Raw genomic sequence first — 21,593 nt, forward strand, 5'->3', positions numbered from 1 at the left:
GACGGCTGGGCGTCGCACCCAGCCAGGACGCCCAGGAGGACCGGAGGAGGGCTTGTGCCTCCTCCAGACCATGAGGGGGCGACCGCACTAGTTGTGTTGGGGCCAATGGGTGTCCCGGTGCCTGAAGAACCCTGGACCTCAGCACTTCCGCCACACCAGGAAGTGCTGGGGGGAAGAAGACTGGGGACACCTGGAGGGCTTCCGGGTGTGCAGCCAGCACTTCCGCCACACGGAGGTGTGTCCGCGGAGGATTGCCGGGAAGCAGCTGGAGCCCATCCGGGCTTGTATATAAGGGGCCGCCTCCCTTCATTCAGGAGCGAGAGTCAGGTAGAAGAGGACGGAGCTGGAGAGTGGAGTGGAGGCGGCCAGAAGGAAGGCACTGGAAACTGTGAGGCCTGGACTTTGGGGGATTGGTGCTGGAGGCACTGGGTTGAGCATGACAATACTGTAAATAATTGTAAATAAACATGAGTGTGTTGGGTGCAAAACCGTTGTCCGTCTTTCTGTGTCCGGGTCCCGTTCCACAAGATGTTTGAAAGAATGCTGGCCAAAAAAAAGGCACAAATTGCTGAAAACCATGACAGATAGGAGTCAGAACACACAGTACATAATAGTTTCCTGTGTATGGGGCTGCAGAAATGCACACTGGTCGGAGAGCCCATGCTGACCTTTGTCCACTGCTGAAAGTGCCTACAATGGGAACTTGAGAATGAAAATGGAGCAACAGAAGAAGATGGACTGGTCTATTAAATCACGTTTTCTTTTAGATCATGTGGACAGCTGGGTGTGTGTGCATTATTTACCTGGGGAAAAGATGGTAGCAGATTTCTCTAAGGAAAGACTTCAAGCCAAAAGTGGTGGTGTGTTGCTCTGATAATGTTCTGCTGGGGAACCTTGGGTCCTGGCATTCATGGTTCAATGGTTCATTCAATGGTTGGAACTTTGAAATGTACCACCAACCTAGAGACTATTGCAGACCTCATACACCCTTTCCTGGCAACGGTATTCTCTGATGGCAGTTGCTTCTTTCAGCAGAATAAAGCACCCCGCCATACTGCAAAAATTGTTCAGGAATGGCTTGAGGAATATGATAAAGACTTGAAGGTGTTGTCTTGGCCTCCAAATTCCCCAGATTTCAGTCCAATTGTGCATCTGTGGTATGTGCTGGTAAAATAGGTCTGATACATGGAGGCCCCTCCTCTTAACTTAAAGGACTTAAAGGATCTGTGGTAACTTTTTTAGTGCCAGATACAACAGGACACCTTCAGTGGTCTTGTGGAGTCCATACCTCGATGGGTGAGAGCTGTTTTGGCATCATGTGGGGGTTCTACACAATATTAGGCATATGGTTTTAATGTTGTGGTTTATTGGTATATATATATGTATATGATATATAAACATATATCTTTAAATCCATTTATCCTGATTAGCTCCCCTTTTATTAGCAACATTCACGGAATCTAGAGACAATAAAATTCTACCTCAAACTTTTCGCCAAGCATTATTCACCGTCTTTCCTGAACAAAATAAGGATATATTAACAATATGCATCATAAAGATCAGTTTCACTTCTGAATAATGATGTTAAGGCACTCTATAAAATCCTAACTAGAAGGATGGAGAAAGTGCTGCCTTTGGTAATATCACAAGATCAAACTGGATTTATTAAAGGCCAACACTTAGCGTCCAATCTTCGAAGCCTGTTTATTGTAATATATTCACCCGCAAAGTCAAACATCCCAGAGATATTATTATCCTTGGATGCAGAAAAAGCATTTGATATGGGTGGAATTACCTTTTCACTACATTGGAGAAATTTGGGTTTGGCCCAAACATTTGTGCATGGATCAAACTACTGTATACCAATCCAGAAGCTTCAGTTTGTATTAACAACATTAATTCAGACTACTTTAAACTAGAACGTGGTGCCAGACAAGGATGCCCCTTTTCACCACTACTTTTTGCAATGCCATTGAGCCACTGGCAGTTCACTGTCGAAAATGCTTATGAGGTAAAAGGGGATTATCAGAGAAGGACTTGAACAGAAAATTTCTTTATATGCAGATGATATGGTACTGTATATATCAAATACTGTGGCTGCAGTCCTAACAGCACTAAGAGAATTTCAAAAGATTCTGGTCTTAGAATTAATTTTAATAAGTGTGCTCTTTCCAGTGAATTCTCAAGCACACAATATTAGATTGGACACCTTCCCTTTTATCATTGCAGATCAGTTAAAATATCTAGGGGTAAACATCATAAGTAAACATAAAGCTCTTTATCAACAAAATTTCGCTGTCTGTATGGAAAAAATTAAGCAAGACTTGCATAGATGGTCAACCCTTCATCTCACTCTAGCTGGAAGGATTAACATTGTTAAGATGAATATCCTCCCTAAGCTTCTCTTCTTTTTTCAAAACATTCCAATATACATCAATAAATAATTTTTTGAGAAATTAGATTCAACAATAACCTCATTTATTTGGAATTCAAAAAATCCACGTATCCAAAGGGCGACCCTGCAAAGGCCAAAGGCAAAAGGTGGCATGGCTCTACCTAACTTTAAATTTTATTATTGGGCAGCAAACATACAAACTATAAAAACCTGGACATGGACACAAATAGATGAACATATACAGGTTTGGCCTGCAATAGAAATAAAATCCTGCAGTACTTTACATTCCTTGCTTTGTGCCCCAGTAAATGCAAGTTATCGCCAATATACAGTAATAACAACTCAATTGTGCTTCACTCACTCAGAATATGGAACCAATATAGAATTTTATCGGTGGCACCTCTGCACGAGAACCATCTTTTTCAACCCTCGCAAACATATGCAGCTTTTAATGTCTGGAAAACATTTGGGATTAAATCACTTAGAGATCTGTACATAGACAATGTCTTTGCATCCTATGAACAATTATACTCCAAATTTAACTTTCCAGCAATACATTTCTTTCACTACCTTCAAAGTAGAAACTTTGTTAAACAGAACCTGCCAAATTTTCCTCACCTCCCACCTCCCTCTATGCTGGAAAAAATATTGCTCAGTTTCAAAGACTTAGACAGCATTTCTGCAATATATAAAACCATTTTACATTCCCTACCTTTCAAAGATCCAAGAGGACAGTGGGAAAAGGATCTCTCACTTAACATCTCAGAAAAGGAAAGGAAGGTAGCAATGCAGAGAATTCACTCGAGCTCCATAGGCTTAGCATACAATTATTCAACTCAAAATTATATCTCAGCCACATCTGTCTCATTTAAAATTGTCCAAAATGTTTCCAGAGCAAGATCCAACCTGAAAACGCTGCAATCAAGTTCTAGCCTCACTGGGTCACATGTTTTGGGTGTGCACCAAATTAACATAATTCTAGACCTAAATTTTGAAATGCCTTTCAGACAGTCTTGGTGTCACAATCCCTCCTAACCCATTAACATCCTGTGTTTGGTGTACTCCAAGATGGGATTAAAGTAGAGAAGGAGAAACAAACTGTAATTGCCTTTACTACACTATTGGCACATAGACTTATCTTGCTAAACTGGAAGAATCCTAACTCACCTCTTTTAAGTCAATGGGTAACTGATGTTTTATATTATTTGAAATTGGAAAAAATCTAATTCTCACTTAGAGGATCTGTGCAGAAATTTTTCAAAACCTGGCAGGATCTAATCAATAACATTTTAGAAAAAGCTTTTAAAGCACTGAGGAAGCAGATTCTCCCCCCATTTCTTTTTCTTCTCCATGTATCTTTATTCACTTATTAATTCATCTTTTTACTTATTTTTACTAGCATTAAGTTTTTTTCTGCTGCCAATGCTCTCTTTCTCAGGGGTGTGGGTTGATTTGTTTTCAATCCTATTTTTGTAAAATTGATCTATTTGTATGGAATGTTGTGTGATTTCAATACAATCCCGCCCCCCCAAAAAAAAAAAAAATAAAATTAGGAGAGATTAATCCAAATCTTGTAGCCTTCCATGCAAATAAGCTCAAGACGTGATTTACCTGTCTTAAAGTGTACACAAGTGCAGTCTGATGTGTACACTCATAAACACTAGACTTTTATATTTAATCCAAACAGCCAGGAATCACATGGAGCCTAAGCTCTGAAAGGCAGTAATGCTGCAAGAGCAAAAACTTGAAACAAAGCAGGTCCTGTTACTTGGACAGGGAGTTCCCCTGAGGGTTTGCATGAGGTACTTAGGTCAGCACTGGTAACTGGAGGCCCTTTCCTGTACACAAGATGTTTTCCCCCCATTTTAACTGAAAAGGACAAGGAGCAGAGACAAAGCCATGAGGAGGATGAGTGGAACCTTAGTTTTGTATCTACTGTTTTTTAGTGCCATCTTCTTTTCAACCATTCTAGGGGGTAGGCAGATGCCCAAGCTGTCTGAGAAGAAGTTATGTGCCGATGAAGAGTGCAGTCGTGAGTTTTTATTTATTTGTTTCCTTTTCTGTCTCTTAAATACTGAGTCTTCAGATGACCCTTGTATTTCACTGTTTTGCTTGCTTTCCTAGTGTTTAATGAGGCAATCCCTGACAATTCCATCCAAGAAATTTTAACTCATTAGAATACGTTTTTAAGAGCTTTCTATTTATCACTTACTGTTATGTAACACAAAGAATTTAGACTATGTCTTTTAACATAGCAGTAACTAATAAATACATTTAGGTAGCCCCTGTTCAAGTTCTCTTCTTTATGTGGTCTTAATTGCTGATGGTGTGACTTTTTCTTTATCATTGGGGTACAACCCGACTGAGCTCAGTTTAACTTCACTTTACCAAACTGTTTTGCAAATGTACACTTTAGGTACTTATTGAGTCCTGAAATCTGAATTTGTGTTCAAGCTCTGTGAATGAGTAACAGATTTATGTTTTCTCTGCAGTTGCACACTATGGCAGAAATATGAGACTTGCTTTCTGTTTTTTTTTCCATCCTAAAAACTACACCTCCTGCATTCCAGACCTTGATTTGTTACTCTATATGTTATCATTGCCTTTTTAACACACTTTTCCATGAATTTAGCAATATTCTTATATCAGATGTGGACTAACTGAGTCCTGGTTTTCAGTGCAGCAACTCTGACAATTTAGTGGCCACTCTGTCCCTGGGTGGAATCTCTTGTCTGGTCCTACTCAATCTTGTTCCTGTTGTGATGGAATGGCTGACAAAGAGTTTCCATGGGCAAGGGCAAAACCAAAAGGGTAGTCCAAAACCTTCTAAGGGAAAAGGTACCTACCTTGTCAGTTAGAAGAAAACTCTGCATGTCAGTAGAAAAGGGAGTGGTGGCAGCTCAGTTATGTGTGAGGCCCTAGAAGAGTGATATCACCCCAAGATTTTGAAATGCACTAGATGACACATCTGAGTCTCTATTTGGAGACCTAAAGAGGTCAGGAACACTGGTAGGAGACAAGATGAATTTCAGGCCTTTATGGGGCAGCACATGGTCCATAGCTAGATAAACTGGGCCTCTTTTGTTTGTTTAAGGGTGAGATTAGGGAAGACAAGAAAGGGTCTAATAGTTTCACATTCAGCACATAGTCTTTATTTGGAATGTCTGGGGCACTATTTGGAAGGCTCACAGATTGAAAGTTGCTTTTGATACTCAGCTCTATCAGCATTACCCTTAAAGTGACTCAATGGTGAAATTTAAAGGTTGTTTCAAGTGAATGCTATGTTAACGAATAAGTCTGGTATTTTTCAAGTCAAAGTTATCCATCCATCCATATTTCCAACCCACTATATCCTAACTAGAGAGTCACGGGGGTCTGCTGGAGCCAATCTCAGCCAACACAGGGCGCAAGGCAGGGAAAAAACCCCGGGCAGGGTGCCAGCCAACCACAGGGCACACACACACACATCAAGCACACACTAGGGACAATTTAGGATCGCCAATGCACCTAACCTGTATGTCTTTGGACTGTGGGAGGAAACTGGAGCACCCAGAGGAAACCCATGCAGACACGCAAACTCCATGCAGGGAGGACCCGGGAAGTGAACCCAGGGTCTCCTAACTGTGAGGCAGCAGCGCTACCACTGCGCCACCATGCCGCCCAAGTCAAAGTTATTTCGTAAAAAAATATCCATTCATCCAACCCACTATAACCTAACTACAGGGTCATGGGGGTCTGCTGGAGCCAATCCCAGTGAACACAGGGCACAAGGCAGGAAACAACCCCGGGAAGGGTGCCAGCCCACCGCAGGGCACACACAGCCCAAGCACACACTAGGGACAATTTAGAATTGCCAATGCACCTAACCTGCATGTCTTTGGACTATAGGAGGAAACCGGAATACCCAGAGGATACGCACGCAGACACTGCGAGAACATGTAAACTCCATGCAGGGAGGACCCGAGATGAGAACCCGGGTCTCCTAACTGCGAGGCAGCAGCGCTACCCACTGCGCCACCATACCACCCCGTAAAAATAATATGATATATTCTACACAGACATTGTAGAATAGATTATACATGATATATTTGAACAAAAAACACCAATATTATGAGATTCAGCACTTTGTCTTCCTGTGCAACAATCTTTCAGGCCCCAGGGGGGTGGTTCCCACCCAACAGATGAAATTTTAGTAAAGTTTTTGTGCCACATGGTTGTTTTATTTTATATATATATTTTTAATTTATAGTGTTTAACTTTAGAACACAATTTCACATGGCAAATGCTTACATAGAATGTTTGTCAAGAAACTACTTCGACTTGAAAAATACCAAACTTATCCTTTAACTTTAGAGTCAGGAGATGTGTTACAGTAAACGCTTACAGTTGGGAGGAAATGGCCATGATTATGAGGCATAGATGGAATGTGAGAAGAGACAGAGGTAAGAAAATCGACAAACCATCTGTAAGAGCAAATCTTAGAATGTTTAACACTAATGTTAATATGCACATAAGTGTTTGCAAAATTTGTTTTTTTCTCATAACTACGTATATAATGGGTCATTTTATTTAACCCATAAAGATAACTTGTAATGGAACCTACTTAGTGTTCCGGTTTATCTGAAATCCAGGAAAATAATTTGTCTTGTTTTCAATGGGGTAATGACAGCATACAGTTTTATGTCTGTTCATGTTTGACAGGATAAAAGACAGGATAAAAGATCAGCATTTGCATTGAGCCTTATCTGATCTGCAGATAAAACCTTTTTTATAAATAATCTTTGTGATTATTTTCATGTCTTGCCTGGTTTTTGACTTTTTGACTCAATATTGACTGTGCTTTTTGCCTCTTGACTGGGTTTCAGTCTTATTTTAGTCTAGTTTATTTTTTCTTTAGCATAAATCTCCTGGTTTAACTCAAGATATTAGTATTCTGTTTTCCTGCTGAGTCAGAACAGTTGTTAGTTATTGGTATTATTTTGTAATGTTTTTGTGCTGCCATTTTATGTATGTTTTTTGATTGTTGGCATTGCCATTTTGTGTATTTTACTAGGGCCAGATATATACTTTTATTAAGGACAGCCCCCCATTGCTACTTCAAGACAACCAAAACTGCAATGCATTACATTATTCTGCTGCCGGTACTTAAGATGGTGGCACTCTGTAGCTGTTTATCCAAGTTTGTGGATAAATAAGCAAAGCATGTAAGTGTTTTAGTGTAGTGAGAGTTCATAAATGCAGGTATTCAAAATTTTGGCTTTTGTTTTGGTGACTTCTGATATTGTTCCAAGTTTTGTCGATTTTCATTTTCTTGAACAAACCCCTGCCTGTTTCTGCCCTCAAATTATCTTTCATTTCCTGGTCTGGTTAAACGTTGCGTTCAGGTTTGCTTTTCCATTACACATATAACAACAGGGCAACTTTCCTTTTACACTGTGTTTAAAAGTATGAAGTATGGCATTCAGGCTGAATTTTGGTTCATGCAAAGTTCTGTGCTGATTTGTAATTGTTTTTAAGATAGCAAAATTGATTTGGCCTAGTCACCTATTTATGTCCAAGAAGATCAATAGTAGTAAGTGGACAATGGTGAAACAGAAAAGTACCAATTCCTAATTTAGTAATGACCTCAGAAATGTGAATGACACAATGGCATTAGAATCCTTACTTGATCACTCTACTCTACTCTGTGTGGAGTTTGCACATTCATACATTTCCACGACTGTCCTCCAAAAGACAACATTTAAGATTAAATGGCATCTCTTAACAGGCACAATGTAACTGAAAATACTGTGCAATTAAATGTCACCCTTATCCAGTAGTTTCAGCCTGTGTTGCTGGATAAGGTTCCAATTTTCTATGACACTCAATTTGTATTAAGCAAGTTTGTTAAATGGATGACTAAATATCAAACTATTATGACTTTACAGAAAGAATAAGGCTAAGTACAATGGATATAACACAGTAAATACTATATAAATAATGATTAGAACACCAGAAGCAGATGAAAATAACTCCAAATTAGAATTCAAAATAATGTAAGTGCTCATTTCCTAGGCAGCACCATGGGGCCGTGTTGTTAACCTTAGGACTGCAGGGATCTGACTTGGATACTGACCTTGTCACTGTTCATGAAGTTTGCTTGTTCATATTGTTTGAGTTCATTCTTTGGGGACTCAGGTTTTTCTTACATCACAGAGATGTACATGTTACAGTAACTGGCAAAATTACAATGACACAGCATGTGACAGTGTGGGTGTCTGCATTAGTGCACCCTAAAATGGGCTGAACTAATATTAATTGTTTATTCCCATCTTGTTCCTGATTATCTTGTAGTAGCCTCAGGCTCTGTACCTTAAAATAGACAAATGGTTAATTTTCCAAAGTAATCTAATTTCTGATGGCTAATTCTGAATGGTATGAAAATCTATACTAATGTGGTCCACACCTGGTCTGAATCTCCTTTATTCAATTCATTTGTGCTTTATCTCAATTTAACTTGTTTATTGCCCTGAAAAATACCTTGTAATTATGCAAAGCACTATGCAGAATGAGGATGGATGGACATATGACTGAATTTTAAGACGGGAGCCAGTGATATATTCTAGAGCTTCAGGATATTAATTATGAAGAAAACCAGAAGGAGCAGTGACTAAGAAGGTGTACAAGTTTAATCAATTTGTACAAATTTTGTTTTTTGAAATATATATTTCTTTACATAGTCTCAGGTGAAGGTTGCGTTCTACTTGTACACAATGATATATGTTGTTTGTATATTTCACAACCTTTTTGTTCTTGGAACTGTTATAAAGCTGTCTATTTCTACTGTACAGGTAATACCTTTTTCCCTTTTATAATTATGTTTATTTTACATATAGTATGCAGTTTTGAAATTTTATAGACTTTCTACAGATTTTCTTCATTGTTTTAAAGAAGTGTTTACTTTATTTTGGCATTATTGTAATACATTGCTTATTTTGTGATTTGAAATTAATTTGTCTGCCATTTTGTTTTTGTCATGAATCTAGAGTTGATCTCTTTAGTTTGCTTATCATTTAATACATTTTTCTCATAGATGATTTCATTTTTCACCAAAAGCTTGTATTAAGTAGTTTGTTATTTTACTTCTGTTGGATTAATACTTTATGTATCAATTTGTTATTATTTATTGTTCTGCCGTGACTCATCTTTGTGCCACCATTTTCTGTTATGGTTGTTGGGACGCACCAGTAGGCTGCTAAGCACATTTCCAAGAAGTTTTGTCTATATGATGTTAACAAATGTGCAAGGAATTAAAAATGGTTCCTTGGTAGAGTCCGTGTCTAAAATTTTGGAAAGAATGTTAGAAAGAATGTCCAGTTATCACCAGTTAATGAATTTTTGGCAACAAATTTTTTGCATCTTTAGTTCAATTCCTAGAGCTATGTTTTAGCATTGGTACTCGATCGTTTGAGTTCCCTCATTTCTGAACCTTGCTATCTTTTGACTGTGTCTCATAATTTTTATTCATTTTTTGGTTCTGACTTTCCCTTCCCTCATCTGCCTAAGCAATCGGTATATTTCTACTAAAATAGCTGTCATTTTCATGAACTTGTTTTTTATTTATTTATTTTTCATCATTTTGTGCATAGCAATGCCATTTTGTTGCTATCATGTGACATCAGGAAGTGGCAAATCATGACCTTATTACCTGGTAGGTGTACAAGATTCTGCTCATTTCTAACAATATACATTGTCGTGTGAGTGTACTTAGCGAACTTAAAAGATTTTCTAGGGTTAAAAGACTTTTTACTTGTTTACTTTGATACTGATTCTTGGCTACATTTCTGGCTAGTTGTTATAATACATTTTGACTTTTGGATTTCCTGAGCATCTCTTTGCCTTTTTGACCACGTTATTTGCTGCTCCTTTTTCCATTTGCTTTTCTCCTGTCTGAGGCAAAACAGATTTAAGCATCATATATTTATTGTTTGCTTGCTGTCTCCTTTTATTTATACATCATATATACTTTTTCACCTGAAGTCCCAAAGAAGGGGAATCAGCCTCATGAAAATGATTCAGCTAAAAGGTTAACTATTACAAGTTAACAACACATGTTGGACAATTTGGTGGGCTACTCTACCTCCTTTGATTACTACACAAGTTTAACCACCAACTTCTTATATACTTCATAAACTTAAAATGACTGCACCTTATTTCTGTCTTTTTCTTCATATTCTTTATTTGTGTACAAAAAATATTTTATATGTACTGTATACAGTACATGTTAATATCTATGTTTATTGCTGTCTGCTTTTACTCCATTCCATTTTTCACCATGTTATATTTACATGAATCAAGATATGTAATATTCATGTTTGTAGCTGATTTGTCTTCTTTTTATATTATACTTCTGTATGTTAAGGGATTCAGAGATTTTTGTTTTGGGCTGATTATTTTCTGAATTATTGTTATTACATTATGAATTATTTTTTTCAATCCAATATATGTGTATCCAAAGACTATCTTCCGGACTGCAGTATAGACAAAGTCTGCCTGCATTCTTAGTTCCAGTCAACCTCCCTGAATTTCCTGTTGAAGAAATAGGCTATGGGGGCAACCTTGAGAATGGCGTTAAGTGGATCAGGAGGTGTGAGTACATTCAAGAAACTATAAGGAGAGGCAATGTACAGTATAAGACACAAAGAAACCTCTATTAAAAACCATAGAGTTAGACTGTAAGTGAAGTTGAAACAGTGTTGTCACAAAAACCAAGACACTAAAACTGTAAACAACAGTGAGAAGTGCAAAACTAAGAGTCATGAGCTAGATGATGCAGGACTAAAGTTGTTTGAGGGATGATTCCAAAAGCCAGAGAATTCCTAGCTAAAACTAAAGTGTAACACAACATAACAATTATCAGAAGATGACCTAAATTACACAAAAATCATAACGTCAAAGCATACTATAACCTGAATGCAAGCTGCTGCTATAGTCCTGACTTGAAACCATACTATAACCTGAAAGGGAGCTGTCACTAACATCTAGACACAAGACTTTTACACAAGCTGAAATGAGAATTTCTGTGGATCAAAAACCAAAAGGCATTCATCCAGGAGGGCTCATGATGAAGCTGTTTGACTTTTGGATACTGCGTAGCATGCCATGTGCAGTTATAAAGTAGTGCATCTGTAAGGTGGTGCGTAGTGCCATCTAGTACAGACCCACTAGCAACAGTGCAGCTCATCCCAGCCACACAATCCCAAAATGCTGAGATTACAAAATGGCAATGCAACATACCTAAAAATAAATGAAAGAATTTCCACTGTTTCATAGATTAAATAGGCTAAAATCTAACAAACAACTGGGAACAGATAACATAACAAAGAGTGCTTAAGGAGTTTAGTGAGTACATACATAAACCTTTGACACTTACTTTTCAAAACTTTTTGCACAATGGGGAAACAAAGAATTGGAAGCTATTGAATAGTAATGCATTATATAATAAAGGGTGATTGGGCTGATCCCAGTAACTATAGGCCAATAACCCCTATATGCATCATAGGGAAATTATGGAGACAGTTATTAAGAAAAAGATCAAGCAGCACCTGTCAGGTACAGGAGCATTAGTGAACAGTCAAATATGAGATCAGACAGGGGAGATCATGTTTCACTAATATGTTAGAACTAGCAAAATACCTGTGCTTCGCAGCGGCGAAGTTCTGCCTTAAAATTTTTATTAAGAAGAAAATTAAACCTTTTTAAACTGAGGGAAAATATACCAATAATTATTTGTTAAGGATCTCTTTCTATACCACATTGTGAGTTCAGCCCTCCAGTTGTAATATGACCAAGCTGTGCGCTGAGCTTACTCTTGAGCATGTAATGTACAGTTGGCCATGTGAACAGTAATCTTGCTTCAGATCTCACAGGTTGGATTGCTGCTGTCATAATCGGTTTGAGTTTCATGGTTTGTTTCAATTACGACAGTATTTGTAGGACTTGTGTTGAAGAGACATTTGGCATCTGTCAAGTTTTGTAAGTATACAACCAGTTTAATCGATAACTTCACATACAGCTTTTGAGAGTTTAAACATTCATAAACATCAAAGTGTCCACTACTGAAATCATCACCTGTCAATCTAAGATGTTTAAGAGGCATTGGTAGTTGTCGAAAGGTGTAAAATATTTGGCTATTTCAGTACACTTGAAAGCGACAACCAAACAATTCAGCCATCAACTCACATGCAGATGCATAGGTGAAGGGCTTAAGCATTTCACTCTGATAGTGCTCCTGTGTAGTATAATTATCTCCTGTACCGTCATCAGTCCACACCTTGAACCTGTCCCAGTCATTCAATACATAAGACACAATGTTCCTCCGGATATCAAGAGTGAGCCTGATATGGTCGTGCAATATGTAACACAGAGAATGGAAAAGGTAGATGCCATCTCCGGGCATGGAAACCAAGCGGTAAGTGACAGTTCTTTGATCGATGGTGATCACCTCGATAGACATGTTAATGGGGGTACGGTTGGAATGATAAAGGAAATGGGTACCTGAACAATGTAAAGTAAGTCTAAAATACCTACACAATAACTATAATCGTAATAAATGAACAATAAAACAGCGGAGAAGCCGTGGATTAAATAAAAAGGCTGTATAAATCAGCAGGGAGACATGAATCCCATGGCGAAGCAAGGAAGGGAATGTAGAGACTGGAGCGACAGACGGCCTTATATAGGCAGGCAGCCAACAACGTGGGAGGCGTTGGGATGGGGGACCCAACGCCGCCTCACATGGTGACCGAGCTGCAGACTATGGACGTATATATGTACGTAAGTAGGATTCAGTTAACGTTGGGAACCCGCGTACCAAATTTCTTGAAGATGTGCCCATAAGTAACAAAGACCGTTGAAAAGTTCAATATGGCGGCTGACAGTGGCATCATATCACCGAAATAAGTACATACAGTAATCCCTCGCTATATTGCGCTTTGACTTTCGCGGTTTTTATATGAAAGCATAACTAAATATATAACGCAGATTTTTCGCTGCTTCTGTGGACAATGTGTCTTTTTACTTCCTGTACATGCTTCCTCAGTTGGTTTGCCCAGTTGATTTCATACAAGGGACGCTATTGGCGGATGACTGAGAAGCTAACCAATCAGAGCACGCAGTTAAATCCTCCTGACTGAGAAGCTAACCAATCAGAGCACGCAGTTAAGTTCCTGCTTGCTGAATGCAGTGTTAACCAGGAAGTCTCGTCTCGCTCATTCAGCATCAACGTGTTTCGCTGTGTAAAGAGTTGTGCTCTTTTGTGTTTATCTTTGTGCATAGTCAAGCCCTTCATTATGGCTCCAAAACGATCTGCTACTGCTTCAGGGGCCGTGCCCAAGCGCAAACGGAAGATGTTAACGATTGCCAAAAAGGTAAACGTTTTGGATTTGTTGAAGGCTACGATTCTTTTTATTTAAAAAGTAGGAAAGGAATATAAGATATATGGCCGCAGTGTCCTTTTAACCAGGGTGCAAAACAAGTTGTAAGTGGATGTAATAAGGCAGTAGTCTGGATGGAATCTGCTTTAGGGATTTGGATTGAAGACTGCCAGAAGAAGAACAACGGCAGTGCTTCACAATCGCCTGAAGTGGCTCCTTTATGGGCTGTAACGCTCTCCTTTGTTGTGCAGTAAAATAAAACTCATTGTTATCGGACAAGTCATCGTGTCATTGTTGGTGAGTAACCATAATTAATTTTCTTCTTACAGTACTTAGTACATGTACGTACGTTTAGTGTCACTGTACACACACATTTACTGTATACTATTTTTGTTGCATTGTACGTATTTATTGCTGGTGGCATGTCTATCGTAATGGCTGTAACATGTGATATCGGAGACACTCAATATCTTTAAAATAATATTTAGGTTTTACTGTATATAAACAGTGTGTTTATATACATAATTTCAATGAATCTTACCTAATATCTAAGAGAATACAAAGGGATTATGCTGTATAACTCTGCGGGGAATATTTATAAACAGTGTGGGAGAGTTTATAAGGGCTTAAAATATATAAAAATAACCATACAAACATATGATTTCTACTTCGCGGATTTTCACCTATCGCGGGGGGGTCTGGAACGCAACCCCCGCGATCGAGGAGGGATTACTGTACATTGGTTTTGGTTAGCGCAGGGAAGCCACCTGCCAAATTTTGTGAAGATGGGGCCATAAATAAGAGAATTCAACATGGCGGACGTTGTCGACCATTATGACCCTCCCGTGTAGAATTTCGAAATGAAACTTGCTTAACTTTTGTAAGTAATCTGTAAGGAATGAGCTTGCCAAATTTCAGCCTTCTAACTACACGGGAAGTTGGAGAATTAGTGACATTAGAAACTTCAATATGGCGGCCGACAGTGGCATCATACCACTGAAATAAGTACGTACATCGGTTTTGGTTAGCGCAGGGAAGCCACCTACCAAATTTCGTGAAGATGGAGCCATAAATAAGAAAGTTCAACATGGCGAACGTTGTCAACCATTATGACCGTTATGCATAGAATTTCGAAATGAAATCTACTTAACTTTTGTAAGTAAGCTGTAAGGAATGAGCCTGCCAAATTTCAGCCTTCTACCTACACGGGAAGTTGGAGAATTAGTGATGTTGGAAAGTTCAATATGGCGGCTGACAGTGGCGTCATACCACCGAAATAAGTACGTACATTGGTTTCGGTCAGCGCAGAGAAGCCGCCTACCAAATTTCGTGAAGATGGGGCCATAAATAACCATGTTCAACATGGCGGACATTGTCGACCGTTATCGACCATTATGACCATTACGTGTAGAATTTCGAAATGAAACCTGCTTAACTTTTGTAAGTAAGCTGTAAGGAATAAGCCTGCCAAATTTCAGCCTTCTACCTACACGGGAAGTTGGAGAATTAGTGATGAGTGAGTGAGTGAGTGAGTGAGTGAGTCAGTGAGGGCTTTGCCTTTTATTAGTATAGATTCTACGAGGACGAAAGACAGGGGCTTATCCTATTATTTACATTGATTTTCAGAAGGCCTTTCATAAGGGACCACATGAGAGGATAGTAATCTTACTAAAAGAAGTGGGAATTTGGGGCACTATGTGTAGGTGGGTAAAAAGTTGGCTTAGACACCAGGAAAAGAGAGTGAGGCTGAGAGGAATCTTTTCTGAATTTGATGTTGTGTAAAGTGGAATCCCATGCTAAATCTGATGTTGTTTATAATGTGTGTAAATGATTTCATTAAGCATCTAAACAATATGCTGGTTGAGTTTGCAAATGATACTTAACTAGGAGGATGAACAGATATTGCAGAATCAGCTGAATCATTACAGAGGGACCTGGACAACATATAACCTTGGGTAGATTTATGCAGATGAAATGTAATATAGGTAAATATAAAAAATTATAAATGGTGTGAAAGAATCAGTCTCAACTTATGAAAAAGGTTTGGGGCAGCCACCCATATATTGTCTTTGACTGCAAAAAGGGTTTGAAATAGGCACTGATGTGCATACGCTGAGGTCCAGACTGAACAGATTTAGTGCTGAAATGACGGTGGCTTTCAAAGCCAAAACCGGAAGTGATCTCATTTAAGGCTGGAACCAGAAGTGACATTATTCTAGGCACAGGAACTGGACGAGAGGTGGCACTGGAACCGGAAGTGACATCAGTCTTGATCCTGAAGGCGGAAGTGACACCATTGATGTTGAAGCAGATAGGTTTTCCCATATTTGGCCTGCAGAGATAACAGAAGTAGGTTTTGCATACCATGGCACCCCCTGGCCTGGTGGGTAATTACCCCCACTTGGTCCACTCAGCTCCCTCCTAATTGCACGTGTGTGACAGTAGCAAGCAGATATTTTATATTTTAATGCACAATGAATTATTAGAAATTGAAAAGTACAATATATGAGAAAGATCTAATAGGCATAGTGGACTTGTCACTATCTAAATTCCGACAGTATACTGAAGCGATCAAGAGGGCTAATATGATGTTGGGTGATACAGCACTATGTGTAGAGTACAAGTCAAGGGAGCTTATGCTTAAGCTATAACTTGAACTAGTAAGGCCTGATCTATAGTGGTGTGTACAGTTTTGTTATTCCAATTACAAAAAAAGACAGCAGTGCAGGAGAAGGTCCAGAGAAGAGCGATTAGGTTGATTCTGAAACTAATGAGTTATGAGCAATTGAAGGAGTTGAACTTTTTCAGTTTAAGTAAATATAGATTAAGATGTGACATGATTTAAATATTTAAAATTAGTAAGGGAATTAGTGCAATAGATCCCTGTTGCTATTCTGAAATGAAGTCTTCAACAAAAACATTCAGATTTTAACTTGACTTTATTTTGTGGAGTCTTGATGTATAGGACTGGCAGGCTTGTTGGACTGAATGGCCTGTTCCCATCAAAATTGCTCTAATATTCTAATGTTCAAGAAGAATTATGCACTATAAACAAATATAAGAAACTGCATTTAGGCAAAATTTTGGCAGTTTGGTGCCATAGAATAGCATTTTCATTTCCTTGTGTATTCTATTAACAAATTACTACCAAGAATCGGACATAACAATCAGCTATGTTATATGGGTTGAAGACGGTAGCACTAATGAAAAAACAGGAAACAGAGCTGGAGGTGGCAGAGTCAGGATTGACATTACAGGGTTAGCTCACCTTGGACAGTTTGGAGACAAAGCCAAAGAGGCGAGATTGTGTTGGTTTGGGGACTCTGGGTATACTGGGAGAAGGCTGCTAAGGATAGAGCTGCCAGGCAAGAGGAAAAGAGGAAGGCCTAAGCAAAGGTTTATGGATGTGGTGAGAGAGGACATGCAGGTGATGGGTGTAACAGAACACAATGCAGAGGACAGGAAGATATGGAAAAAGATGATCTGCTGTGATGACTACTAATGGGAGCAGCCGAAAGACGAAGAAGAATAGGACGTAAGTTCCATAATAAGTAGTAATCAAATACTTTATATCTAAAGTATAATCACACAGCTTCACTGCATTTTCACTGCTTTCAAAATAAGAAGTAGTAAATTGCCATTTTAAAAGTATTCAATCTATTGTATTCAATGTTCAATTTTTTTGGTATGATTTTTTGTAATAAATATTTACTTTGTTGAATTCTGTAAATTTATTTTGAATGTGCTACAAGTTATCCGAAAAGTAATAGCTGCACGTGAGTGATAAGCCACAGTATATAAGGTATTACACATACTCCCCACAGTTTAGTAGGTAAGCAATCATATTTGAGTGTATCTGTCAATCTATCTATCCATCTGTCTATCTGTATATCTAAATCAGAAAAGTACAGGACTAAGCAAGGGTCTTAGGACACCCAGGAAAATTATTTATAAAGCTAGATATCTGGGCAGCAAGCGTTTATTTGTTAATGAAAACACTATATATAATTAGAATAAATACAAAGAAACACAGATACAATCAAGTCTAATGTATTTTGTTTTCCAAAAACATATTGCAGTCTGGTGAGATGTCTAGAACTGGTTCCCAAACCTATTTTCAAGAACCTGATGTGTTCCATGTACTTATTAGATTCCACCAAGAGCATACCTGATTTACATTAATAATTCAGCAATCAGTTTACCAGGTGTGCTCATGATGTATTTTAATGACTAAATGGGTGTACCAGATTATAAGTGCAGGTAATGGATTACCTCGGGGAGAGATTTGGAAATAGCTAACATAGTATAGTTTAATAGACATAAAATCATAGTTTTGTAGGAACAAGGCATAGTTGGTGAGTAATAACACACTGAACTGGATTTTCAAGATGTGCTACTCAAGCTATCATAAAGAAATTTGAAGAAACTGGTTAAACTGAAGCCAGCAGACACAGTGACAGACCTAAAACATGATCTGCATTTAATGGCCTTTACTTAAAAGGGGACTTGATTAAGAGACCAAAGGAAGTCCAGTGAATTTGCTAGCTCGGTATCTGGCAAAGTCATCTGGCCCCAACGTACATCCTTCACGTGTATGAAGAACTTATAAAAGAAATGGTGCTGTAGGGTGTGCTGCAGCCAAGAAAAGTAACAAGCAAAAAGAGACTGTAGTATGCAAAAGATATGGCAAGATAAGTCCAAATTTGAAGTATATGTTTGACAAAGACTCCAGCATGTCAGAAAAAGAATTAAAAAAAAAAACATGATCTGGGGATCCATTTCAGCCACGGGTGCAAGGGATCTATTCAGAACTGATGAAATGAGCAGCGCTTAGAAATATAAATGTGCGCAGAAGAGATGGTTAGTACTTACAAAATTTTCAACTGGAGGAAAACAACAGTAATTGTTTACAGAATTATAACTCAAAAATGAATAGCTAAGGATGACACAGTGTGATTTATATGTTTTTACACAGAACAGAAAATAAAAACAATTTTTTAGGAAATAATTACATTACATTAATTTGTGTGCTACAGTTTGTAGAATGGGTTAAGGAAAGAAAGCAAAGATTTATGTGTTTTTAAATGGTGACCCTGCTTTTTATTGCTAGCTGTACCATCCATCATTCACACTCTCTATCAATGTTTCTGAATTTTTCTTTTTGGTTGTGATTGGCATACAGAATTGCAATGACTCCTTGCTGTACATTGTTATGTCTGACTTATCTTCTTAGTTCAAGGTGAACAGTTCGTAATGCTTAAATTATGAAAAAGCAAAAGACAAAGCAGGAGTTAAACAACAACCCCTTGATTCTACTTTGTGTTGCACTGCACTTCCATTCTCGGTCAAGCTTCACCCAGCACTCCCTGCAAAAGCATACAATACTCCTTTTTATAGAAGCAGCATGTGGTCATTGTGTCTGCTAGTCTGGCTTCTGTCTGTTCGGATGGTTCTCTTGGGCTGAGCCAGCAGGTGGCACTGGTGTGCAAACTGTAGTACAGAGGGAAAAAAACCCACTGGGACCCCCAGAATCAAAAATTTGGGTTCTAAAGTAACCTATCTTGCCTATATTGTCCTAAAGAGCCACTATGCAAAATTTGGTCCAGATTGTTTGAGGGTGTATGATTGTATAAGGGAACAGACAGACAGATAGGCATTCTATTTATTTATAGATTATAGTATTCCAGCAACTAAGATCTTCCTTCCATCATAGGCAAAAACTATATAAATGGTGAGAACAAATGATAAATAACAGCATCTACACATCTTTTAACTATGTTTGCTTGAAAACGTTAAACACGTTAAGGTATATATGTTGTTTACTGTCAATGACAAGTACTCTTGAAATGCATTTTTTGAAGTTTATGATTATTTGTACTGTATTCAATGTTATTAGATGGAACTAATGGTTTAGTTCAACACCAGTGCCAGGAATATGGACATAATTTTTGTATCTTGTTATGTTGTTCTTTTGAAAGCAAATACAAAAACAACAAAATTTATTTCTAAAGCACATTTTCATTCTTTGGAAAATGTGTTGGGGGTAATTTAGATTTTAAAATTAATTTAATATTAATAGCTATATTAATAATATGTTTCAAAATATTCATGTGTTAGTTAATGCACGATGTCACTGAAATGATTTTTGTAGTGCGTTTTATGATGATTATGGAATTTACATGCACAGCTGACTGGCTTTGTTGCTTTGTACACTATAATGCTACATTATTTATGAAGGTTTAAAATATTGTGCTTTGTGGATCATCGACTTGCACAAGAGATATGAAGGTGAGTCCAGGCTTCTGAGAGAATCAGCTTTATTGCAGTGAAAACATTTATTCAAATGGGAGCTGTCACTTTAGCACAATAAAACACAGCAAGCAAGCAGGGATGTTGCTGGTTTTCCTGTATCAGTTCACTGCTTCAGAATAAAAGAATAGATATCCTTCCTCGTCTGGTAGGTTCAGCAGCTGGAGTAAACTCATTCTGGAGGAGAGAAGTCAGAAGGAGAGCAAGCCCAGGTCAGTGGCCAGTTTTAAATGTTCCCCACATCAACCATCGGTGAGCCTGCAAACTTGCAGTTGAACCTGCAGCAGACACCCAGACCTGCCTGTTTTAACAGAGTTTCAGAGCACAGTGCAGATGGAGTTTTGTCAATTGCCATTGGGGGTGTCAGGGTCACAATATAGAAGCAGAGAACGCTGATGACTTACTACATATAGATGGCCTGAAGGTCAAGCTGAAACACTGTAAGCAGCTCTGTAATGGTCATTACTTTTAAGGAAGGATGGGCCACTGAAGGATGCAACTGTTGAGAAGGTGGACTATTGTGGAAGCTAATGGACATTTGCATATGAACTAAGCAGTCAGACTGTTGATTAACAGTATTAAATTTAATGAAAATGAGAAAATAATGGCAAATTTGGTATATTTTAAGGGGTAAGAGAAGACACACATTTTGGGATGACATTGCTGTATCTTAATAGAGAGAAGCAGCTTTGTCATGTTAACTGCCATGGGCCTCCCATCCCAGGAAGCTGCAAGCCAAGAGCCAAGAGCCAAACAGAGGAGAAAAACAGAAGGCACTATGATACCTTCCGCATTTGGATGGCCTTTGCTACTTTATATCCTTAAAGTGTCCTTAAAAATTTTATTGCTCTTAAAAAAATGTGCTATTTGATCAACCAGTCTTGTTCATATATGATCAAATATTTCCACCCTGGACATAGTAGCAAAGGAGAGAATTAAAGCAAAACTGAGTGCCATTATGAGCAATGCTGCAAATTCTGTCTCTCACACACTAACACTGAGTACTTTTAGCCAACAGATCAGCAGAAGTGTGTCAAGAAACGCTACTGGGGCTCATTTAAACCAACAGCAATACGTCTGCATAATGTCTCCCTGTGACTGTAACTGCTGAGTTTAAAAAGTTTTCTTTCTTTTGAATTTTCTTGCTTTATAGTCATTCCAGTATGTGTTCAGATCAGACTGTGTGTGTGTATATTTTTTATTTAGTTACTTAGTTACTTATCTGTCTATTTATGAATTTATTTATGTAAAGAGCTTGTATAAAAAGCCAAATTTCCCCCGGGGACAAATAAAGTTCTTTCTTTCTTTCTTTCTTTCTTTCTATCATTGTGGCAGAAACATGCTGCTCAAAGAAGGCACACGGAGTTTCAGGAAGGCAGAATCAAGTTTTATTGTGTGATGTATAAACTGACCCAAATCAAATGAAATGAACAATTAGCAAATTCAGCAAGCTTAAATTTATTACAATTCTTCTC

The 21,593-nt window shown here is 38.2% G+C and overlaps 1 protein-coding gene across 1 annotated transcript in view; it reads left to right on the forward strand.

The window, feature by feature from the left end:
* Positions 1-4,215: 4,215 nt before the first annotated feature.
* Positions 4,216-21,593, forward strand: part of mia (MIA SH3 domain containing) — a 38,910-nt gene continuing 21,532 nt past the window's right edge. Inside the window, exon 1 of the mRNA XM_039763963.1 lies at positions 4,216-4,427. Within this exon, the coding sequence (XP_039619897.1) occupies positions 4,295-4,427 (133 nt within the window). The 5' untranslated portion in view covers positions 4,216-4,294. The remainder of the gene's footprint in view (positions 4,428-21,593) is intronic.

Source organism: Polypterus senegalus, chromosome 9, assembly GCF_016835505.1.
Source record: "Polypterus senegalus isolate Bchr_013 chromosome 9, ASM1683550v1, whole genome shotgun sequence".
In the NCBI taxonomy this organism is placed as follows: Eukaryota; Metazoa; Chordata; class Cladistia; order Polypteriformes; family Polypteridae; genus Polypterus; species Polypterus senegalus.